This window comes from Postia placenta (genome assembly GCF_002117355.1).
Source record: "Postia placenta MAD-698-R-SB12 unplaced genomic scaffold POSPLAscaffold_1, whole genome shotgun sequence".
In the NCBI taxonomy this organism is placed as follows: domain Eukaryota; kingdom Fungi; phylum Basidiomycota; class Agaricomycetes; order Polyporales; family Adustoporiaceae; genus Rhodonia; species Rhodonia placenta.
In genome coordinates this window covers 3,102,889-3,111,459 of record NW_020169832.1, presented here as the reverse complement: position 1 = coordinate 3,111,459, position 8,571 = coordinate 3,102,889, and the positions used below count along the sequence as shown (strand labels likewise).

At 51.4% G+C, this 8,571-nt stretch overlaps 3 protein-coding genes across 3 annotated transcripts; 2 read left to right on the top strand and 1 right to left on the bottom strand.

The window, feature by feature from the left end:
* On the bottom strand, window positions 1–2,344 carry POSPLADRAFT_1068678 (hypothetical protein). The gene is made up of 9 exons (XM_024482313.1): window positions 2,080–2,344; window positions 1,963–2,030; window positions 1,493–1,903; window positions 958–1,076; window positions 777–908; window positions 607–716; window positions 407–556; window positions 196–338; window positions 1–139 (listed from the first exon to the last, which is right to left on the bottom strand). The coding sequence occupies exons 1-9, from the start codon at window positions 2,253–2,255 to the stop codon at window positions 129–131; spliced, it is 1,320 nt and encodes a 439-aa protein (XP_024344691.1). The 5' UTR covers window positions 2,256–2,344; the 3' UTR covers window positions 1–128.
* A 1,415-nt stretch (window positions 2,345–3,759) lies between these two features.
* POSPLADRAFT_1043080 (hypothetical protein) lies at window positions 3,760–5,054 on the top strand (the record flags this gene model as incomplete). The annotated part of the gene is made up of 8 exons (XM_024478221.1): window positions 3,760–3,812; window positions 3,889–4,160; window positions 4,217–4,359; window positions 4,411–4,431; window positions 4,538–4,667; window positions 4,721–4,779; window positions 4,832–4,957; window positions 5,016–5,054. 8 exons carry the CDS (start codon window positions 3,760–3,762, stop codon window positions 5,052–5,054), a joined length of 843 nt encoding a protein of 280 aa, XP_024344690.1.
* Window positions 5,055–5,564: 510 nt separating this feature from the next.
* Window positions 5,565–8,531, top strand: POSPLADRAFT_1043079 (hypothetical protein; the record flags this gene model as incomplete). Its single annotated transcript, XM_024478220.1, has 10 exons — window positions 5,565–5,645; window positions 5,700–6,092; window positions 6,148–6,421; window positions 6,484–6,550; window positions 6,599–6,793; window positions 6,847–7,214; window positions 7,279–7,354; window positions 7,424–7,585; window positions 7,663–7,699; window positions 8,490–8,531. 10 exons carry the CDS (start codon window positions 5,565–5,567, stop codon window positions 8,529–8,531), a joined length of 1,695 nt encoding a protein of 564 aa, XP_024344689.1.
* Between the last annotated feature and the right edge of the window lie 40 nt (window positions 8,532–8,571).

Genomic DNA, 8,571 nt, shown 5'->3' with positions numbered 1-8,571 from the left:
TTCGATGCATTCGTACGACGACAGCATCCATTGGAGAAGGGGAGCGGGAACAGAATATGGTTACATTCACACAAAATGTACTGTAAGCGTAAAACGGAAACAGAGCGACAGCGAGGACACAGGTACAATTAAGAGGTCACTGTAGCGACGTTCATTAGTTCAATATGTCAACGCAGTACATCAATAAAGACGTACTGTAGGTGGCGGGATCGATATGGTCGGGTAGCTCCGGTACTGCTACCTCGAACCTTGACTGAATGGCCGCCATGACCTGCTGGTCACTCTCAGAAAATACGAAGGTGATAGCTAGACCTTTTGTGCCGAAACGTCCAGCACGACTGTATGAAATTATAGTGGGTTGTGTGAATACCATACTAATACTTGATCAGAATTAAGGAACACGCACCCGACTCTATGCAGGTAAGAGTCTGCATCGGGAGGGCAATCATAATTGACGACAATGTTCACTCGCTCGACATCAATGCCACGACCAAAAATATCAGTCGCCACTAGGATGCGCTTCTCGAACGCTTTGAAAGCAGTGTAACGGGCAATACTGTATTCCGCGCGTAAGCAAGACGTCAAGGAACGCTCAGTAAGGCTTACCGCTCCTCCTGAGCCAACCCGGAGTGAATAGCGATACTGGGAAAATTGCAAGACACGAGGAGCTTGTCCAATTCGATAGCACGAGCAACGGACTTCACGAAGATGACGACCTAGACCATATCCAAAGAATCAACCGCCGACCTCTCGGTTCAAAAATCCATTCTCCATACTTGATTGAACTCAAGCGTGTCAAGCAATTCATTGAGTTTCCTGTTCTTGCCCGCTTCGTCAAGCTTCACGTAGTGTTGTTGGAGACCGTGAAGTGTGAGTTTTGTCTCGTCATCGACGAAGATTTCTAGAGGCTATAGGCGACTGTTAGCCAATGCTTGAGAAGATACTGTTATAACATACGTTGGCCATAAACTTCTTGCATGTCACCCGAATCTCCTTCGCGAGCGTGGCACTGAACATCATGACTTGCTTGTGGTGGGGTGTAGCACGGAAGATCTCTTGAACATCTCGGCGCATGTCTAATGAGCGACGTCGCAAGTGGTAAGAATCGATGGCACGGAAGGTAGCAATCAAAACAAAGAAGGGAACCGTCGCAACCGTGAGCAAAAAGACAAGAATGAAGAAAGGCTCTCCACGCTCTAGTGCTTGACGCTAGTTGACGACCGGTGCGATGCCTGCAATCGCTCCCTTGCACGTTGGATTCGTCGAAGCATTCATCGACCTCAACCCTCCCGAACTCTCCACATCCACATTCAGACGCCGTAGCAGATCCCGCCAACCGGTGCCGAAGTCGAGCGAAGAGAGCGCAGAGCGGTGCGCCGCTGCGCGGGATGCAGACGGGTGCGAATCAACTTGGCAAACCCCACACGGCCGGGGGCACGACGGAAACAAGAGGGCACGGAGTAGGTGGAGGGCCGAAATTCGCATGACTGACCAAGCTGTTCCAGCATTTTGTCGCACTCGTCGAGGATGAAGTGCTTGACTTTCGACGCATCCAAAACTTTGTCCCTCACGAGTGCATTAAGTCGACCAGGTGTTGCGACCACAATATGTGGGCATTTGCTCTTGTCGCGCAGGAGTTCAGCGTCTTTTGTGACTGGTGTACCACCATAGAATGTGTTGACGCGGACGTCTGGCATGTACTTCGCAAATCGAGTGTACTCGTTCTTGATTTGGAAGGCCAGTTCGCGCGTATGACACAGAACTAGGACCGACACCGCGCCATCGACGGACTCCAGCTGTTGTAAGGTCGCCAAAACGAATACCGCGGTTTTTCCGTGACCGGACTTGGCCTGACAAAGCACATCCATACCCAGGACTGCCTGAGGGATACATTCTTGTTGGACTGTAGTAAAGATGTGTTTGCATGAGGCACCTTTTGCTATGGAATAACCATATGTTTACCTTCAGAAGGATGCTCGAAACCAAGGTCACTAATGGCGCGCAGCAACTCGGGCTTTAACAAGAAATCTCTGTGGCGTGAAATGAGTCACCATATGTGGCACGCAGGTTGTCACATACCTGAAACCAGTCGAGTGAATGCCGGAAAAGTTCTTCTTGTCTTTTTCGCCCTCGCCCTCAGCCACGGGTGCTGTGATAGCGACACCGTTCGCTGCTGGCGGTGCTGCGGCACCATTGGCGACAACGTCGTGCTCATCCTCGTAGTCGATAAGTTCCTCGTTGTCGTGAGCACTCATAATTGTGTCGGCAGAAAGGATAAGTGGAAGCTAGTTGGGGTGAGGAGCAAGGACAAAGGACCAGGAGTGCGCTGGAGGTGGCGGTAAGGGAGAAAAAGGCGACGCCCGACGCGTGCGTTGTGCCGAATTGACCTCAGTGTGACAGGCCAGCGGCAACCCCCGAGACCTAACCTTATTTACGCACGGACCCCTTCCCGAATTGAATTGATGATGTCCTCGCACCCTGTCAACGACTTATTATATGATACATGCGCTCCCATTTATTGACGCAACGGTGGCTGCCAGCAGTCTCTAATGGTCGCCCGCCCGGGCGTGTACTGAACAGGTCTCGTATGGGCTGTAAACATCGTATCAGCTATCGCTGGCCTTGCCTTCGGGAATCGGAATGTAGTAAGACTAGGGTCCCTCATTCCTAATACTTGCTGCCGTTGTGGGCCAGAGTTTGGTATCTCTGTCACGAGAGCTGTACAACCACCCATAATCTCAGTGTTTCACAGTGGTGGGTCTGATCTGTCATCGTGGTGTTTTTGTATAGCTATGGAATTCTTCACTGAGCAGGCCTTGACCATTGCTTTTCAATGTACTAATAGAGGCCTACCATTCCTATCTCGAAGGCATTTTTTTGAGAGCAAATGATTTTAGCCAAAGGATCTCAATCGTGTCCTTCGGCGATGAGATACGCCAATTTATACATACCTCTCCCGCTCCCAGTACTATATCCTTTGACTTGAGTGAAGATCATTAACAAGCATTCAACCGACAAAGGGTTTCTTTCCCACTGCAAGGCTTAGAAGGTGCTCGTGGACTCTATTCAAGGAGGAGGCAAGTAAGGATCACGATCGCGTTACGACATCGGCCTCCCTTTTCTTCCGCATGTTCTAGAGGTTCTGCCAGCATCCCCACGGAGAAGATCCAACACCAAAAGTACTCGGCAGTGAGCTTGACGATTCCGAGAATGCCAGAAGTCAAATATCATACGCTAAGAATGTATGTGCATGTCCGCAGTCAGCGAACCAGCTTTATGGATTTTGTATGCCCGTCCGACATACTTGTCGAGCTCAGAGCGGGACGTGCGCGGAGTCGTCACGGCGACAAAACCGGTTCGAGATGCCGGCGCTTGCACAACGGCGTTCCGCGCACTCGGCCGAATTGATTATTTCACGCCGGTCCGTGAGTACAACATAAGACGCGGCGCCCAGTTACATGAAAACCGCACCTGTGTAAGCCACCTCGAGTGAGCCTCAGATGCGCGAGAGCAGCACGCCGGTACACCCTACGCACGACCATGACTGAGGGCAAGAAACAGACTTATCCATTTTGGTGAGTCCGCCGCGAACAGTCCGCGCAACGGTTTGCTGACCTCTCCAGGCTCGGAGGTCGGTTCTCTATGACATCAGACCGTGTACGGTGTAGCGGTTTGCTAACTATTGAGTTGTTGGGCTGTAGGAGTCGCTGGTTCAAGTGCGTCCATCTCACATACTTTTCTTCGCTCAAATAAACGCTAATGTCGTCTGCAGTGGCTGCGAGCTGCACGCATCCGTTGGACCTCACAAAAGTGTGAGCACTTGGGCGCACGTCAAAAGAATCTTCTACTTCTCTTATTGAATTGAGTCTTCTGGGGGCACTTGATCAGTCGCATGCAAACCTTGCCTTCGCTCCCTGGTGCAAAGCGACCATCAACGTTTTCTGTCATCCGTGCGACAGTGGCCGAGTCCGGAGTGAGAAGTCTCTACACCGGCCTTACAGCTTCTCTCCTGCGGCAGATGTCCTATTCGCTTGTTCGTCTAGGGTCGTATGAGTCCATGAAGGAGCATCTCTCCAAAGATGGTCGACCATCTTCCGGAAAGTTGTTGCTGGCTGCAATGGCTGCAGGTGGCATGGGCGGCATTGCGGGGAACCCCGCAGGTAAGTGATGTCAGTCAATATACTACGGTTCTATATTTGAAAGCGGCCGTGCACAGACATTCTTTTAGTCCGTATGACTAGCGATTCCATCCGCCCACCGGAGAAGCGATATAACTATTCCAACGCCATCACTGGCTTGGTAACTCTGGTCAAGAGCGAGGACGTCAGAGGGCTTTTTAGAGGACTAGGAACGAACACTGTGAGTGACGCAGTGTTGACACTAACTGCTGCTGAGTCCGGAACCTCGCAGACTAGAGCAGTACTCATGAACGTGAGTGCGAGTATGTGAACAAGGGCCTGAGACACTAACGATGCTGTAGGGTTCACAAGTTTGGTCGTAAGCAGGTCTTGCCATGCCTACCATGCATCCATAACAGCAGGAGTCCAGATACGATCTCTTCAAGACCATGCTTCTACAACATCGCGTCCCCGTATTGGATTACCAATTCCGTGATAATCTAGCTCTACATATGGCCGCGAGTACACTAGCCGGCACGGTCGCCACCAGTACGTTCTGTCTCTGAATGCTCAAGTACCCATTTTCCATGCTCGTTCTCTAGCTGTTTGCTCTCCGGCGGATGTGATGCGATCCCGTCTGATGTCGGCCGTATGTACCAAAGTTATACTTTGTATGCATGGGTTGACATGAGGCTGTCTCCTAGTCCGGCAAGTCTAATCCCGTGGAGGTACTCAAGACATCTCTCAGCACAGAGGGCCCTAGATTCCTGTTCAAAGGGTGGACACCAGCGTTCATTCGTCTGGGTCCGAACACCATTTTCATGTTTGTTTTCCTAGAGGTACGCAGTTGTACTGCCATGTAGACTTCGATGGAGCTAATATAATACGATCAATCAGCAACTGAAGAACGGTTGGCGCAGCATTTTCCCAACGTAGTTCACTGGAAAACGCATTTATCTTGCTCCTATGTGCTGCTTTCATTGTACGACATGTCTGTGGACCATGCGCGCCAAGGTTTGGAACATATTTAGAATATTTAGACCTGCTGCGGCATAGAGACATGTATCCATTCATATTGCAAATTCCACTGCAGGATAACTTAATTCCCTTGAGGGTTCGCGGTTGTTTCAACAAGGTCTATACCGAGAGTCGTGTGATATCCGCTGCGCTTCTTTACTGTTCATAATTACGCGAGAGGAGGAAATGCGTCCGGACGCGCAAGTGGCGCGACGCGTCGCAGTATCGGAGATCGGTCACGTGGAGAGCATGTTCTCCCGAATCGGGCGGGTGATCTCGATCAAGCAGCGCGCCAAAATCATTTGTTTTGCATCCAAACGCTGTTACGGTCGCAGGCTCAAGCTCGTCTGCGTTCATTATAATCTTGGACTCCAACAATACTACGTCGAGATTTGGACTGCTATCAAAATCTGTTTTGACTGTTCTGATATGGAGGCTTTCCAACTGCTATCTCGCGGAGGGATCAGATTCGACAAGAGCAGGTTCAGGAAGGATGTGCAACTCTTTGATGTACGTGTTCCGCGCGCAAAATAGTCGTCACGACATACTGAAATAATCACATAGAAAACCAAGGCATCTTCTCACAAGGGAAAGAGTGTAGCAAAAGCTGCGGATGAGGAAATACCGCCAGAGTTAGACTTCTTCAAGTATGCGCAAGGCGGTTCCTCGAAGCGCAAGGCCTCAGAAGGCGAAGGCGATACTCCAACGATGAAAAAATCGAAGAAGCAGAGAACAGATGATGAAGACTCCGGCGGCCAGACTCAGGACGAGGAAGACCCACCCATGCCCAGGCATCGTGTTACGACGAAAGGGACCAATGTGCCCGAACACGCAGAAACCTTCCAAGCGTTTCAGGAACAATATAACATGTCGCCTGTACTGCTGTCGAACCTCAAGCAGAGTGGTTATAAGCATCCGACTGGTATTCAGTCATACGGCATTCCGATCCTAATGGAGGTATGTCGTAGCTATTCAACAATGCAATGTATTCCTGCTCATCAACAGCTGACAGTCCAGAGACCTCGCTGCCATTTCGCCAACTGGAACAGGAAAGACGCTGTCATATCTGCTACCCGTCATGTCGCTGTTGGGCTCTCCTTCCTCTCGCGCGAAGGATGAACATGGGACAGGTGTTCGCGCTCTCATTCTCGCGCCGACACGTGAATTAGCGCATCAAATTCACAACGAATGCCTCAAGTTAGCGCAAGGCCGCAAATGGAGGATTACTCTTTTCAGCAAAGCTACTGCTAGTACATTAGCAGACAAAAGCGTGCGGGATAAAGTAGGCAAGTTGAACAACTAAGGACATTATGCCGAAATAGGTCCTCATGTCATGTTCCATTCTTAGACATCGTAATTAGCACACCATTGCGGTTGGTCTCGGCTCTACAAGCCGGCCATCTAGAGCTTCATAAGTCGGTTTCATCATTCGGTCCCCTCCGCTGACACTCACCATTCCCTAGTGTTAGACATGTTGTCCTCGACGAAGCGGACCGGATGCTTGACACCGAGTTCCTCCCGCAAGTCCAAGAAATCATATCCGCGTGCACATACCCTCGGGTACAAAAAGCTGTCTTTAGTGCGACTCTGCCTGCAGGCGTCGAGAAGGTCGCAATGAGCATGCTCAAGGACCCTATTCGAGTGGTCGTCGGTCTCAAGTGAGTGACTCATAACGCGAATTTGGATAACATCCACTCACTCGTGATCTCAGAGACACGCCCTTACCCCTCATCGCACAATCGCTCGTCTACGTAGCGGACGACCCGTCAAAGCTACCTACATTGTTGCAGTACCTATCACAACCGTACAATCCACCAGTGCTTGTATTCGTTTCTTCACAGCCACGTGCTACGTCACTAGCGGAGGAACTAGTCCTCAACAGCGTGCCAAACGTCGATTGCCTGCACGCGGGTATGAGCAGGAAGGAGCGAGAGGAGGCCGTCTCGCGCATGCGGCGTGGTGAAAGCTGGGTAATGGTGAGCACAGAGGTGATGGCCCGAGGCATGGACTTCAAGGGGGTCAGGGAAGTCATCAACTATGACTTTCCTCAGAGTGTGCAGAGCTATGTTCATCGCATCGGTGAGTGGCACATCGCCCGCGCACCGGTACAGATCTCGGGGCGATTCTCACGTGGTCATATTAGGTCGCACGGGTCGCGCCGGGAGGGAAGGCAAGGCGATAACGTACTTCACCGATGAAGACGCGCCATTTCTGAAAACGTAGGTGTACCTGAATGTCACTGGTCACCGGTCTTGAAGCTCATCGGGGCCCTCACTTTGCCTCCACAGCATTGCGAACGTACTGCTTCAGTCTGGGTCCCCTGTACCCGAGTGGATACTCAAGCTGCCCAAGCCGTCGAAGGTGAAGCGGCGTCAGATGGGAAAGACGAGGCGCACGGATGCAGTGAATAATGCGAGTAAAACTGGTCGAAATGATGCAATCAAGAAGAGGTGAGAGCGCTCGTCGTGCTTCCGCAGGCCCCATGGCCTGCAGTGGCCCTCAATTTACTGATCGATGATGACTACAGGGATATGATTGCTGGCTCGAAAAGACGGAAGGAGAAGGTTGAGCGCAGAGCAGTGTCGGCGGCGACTGCAGACAATGCCGACGACAATGACAAGCCTTGACGATGTACAAATTGCATAGTGTTGCATGCCACTCATTTCACCGATCGGGATATCGACGTCGAGGTCAACGCGTAAGCTCCTCGTTGCTGGACCTCCGACGACGTGAAGAGAGCGGTGGGGCCGAAGTCGGCGCATAGCAGTGGCATGCCAGATCCACGGTCGCAGAGGAGGACAACGCACCAGAAGACAGAGCTAGCACGACCCCCGTTAGGCCGCGTGTTTCACCATACTGGGCCTCATAATCGTCCTCAGGAGCCATTGTGTAGAGGATGTACTGATCTGCAGAAATGAAAGGGCGTGCCCGGCACCACGTTGGGGACCATTCGTTTGTAAATCGAGAATCCATCGGGTCGGTACCCTAAAGAAAAACTGATGGCCACGTTCCACAGTGGGGGGCCGTCTATGCCAAGTACGGATCGGTGAATTCGGTTATCACCAGCGTCGGGCGTGACGGCAGAGTCAATTTGAACCAGTAGTGACAAGGCTTGCGGGTCGTGTAGGTCACATAGTTGGCCACAGCGCAGACAAAATATTGACGACCTGAACCACTATGAGGGACGCACATGGGCAAGGATGATGGTCAATTGGACGTTCATTACATAGCCTTTTTTCTGTACTGTCCCTCCACGGGGTGGCGGTTCGAAAAGATCGGGAATGAGAGCATTTAATGTCGCAGTGACCCCTTGTTTTCTGTGACATGCTATCAGTAATTGGAATGTATTGCTAGTGTCAGGGTCAGGGACTCGCCGGCGTTTGGAGCGACGAGTGATCGGCCAAATATAGGGCAGTGGCAACGGGCTCGAAAGTGT

Excerpts from the sequence above, each read along its gene's own strand:
- POSPLADRAFT_1068678 (XM_024482313.1), bottom strand. The coding sequence starts at position 2,255 with ATGAGTGCTCACGACAACGAGGAACTTATCGACTACGAGGATGAGCAC. Across the intron at positions 717-776 it reads ACACGCTTGAGTTCAATCAA|GTCGTCATCTTCGTGAAGTC; the intron begins GTATGGAGAATG and ends GATATGGTCTAG. Across the intron at positions 557-606 it reads GGGTTGGCTCAGGAGGAGCG|TATTGCCCGTTACACTGCTT; the intron begins GTAAGCCTTACT and ends CGCGGAATACAG.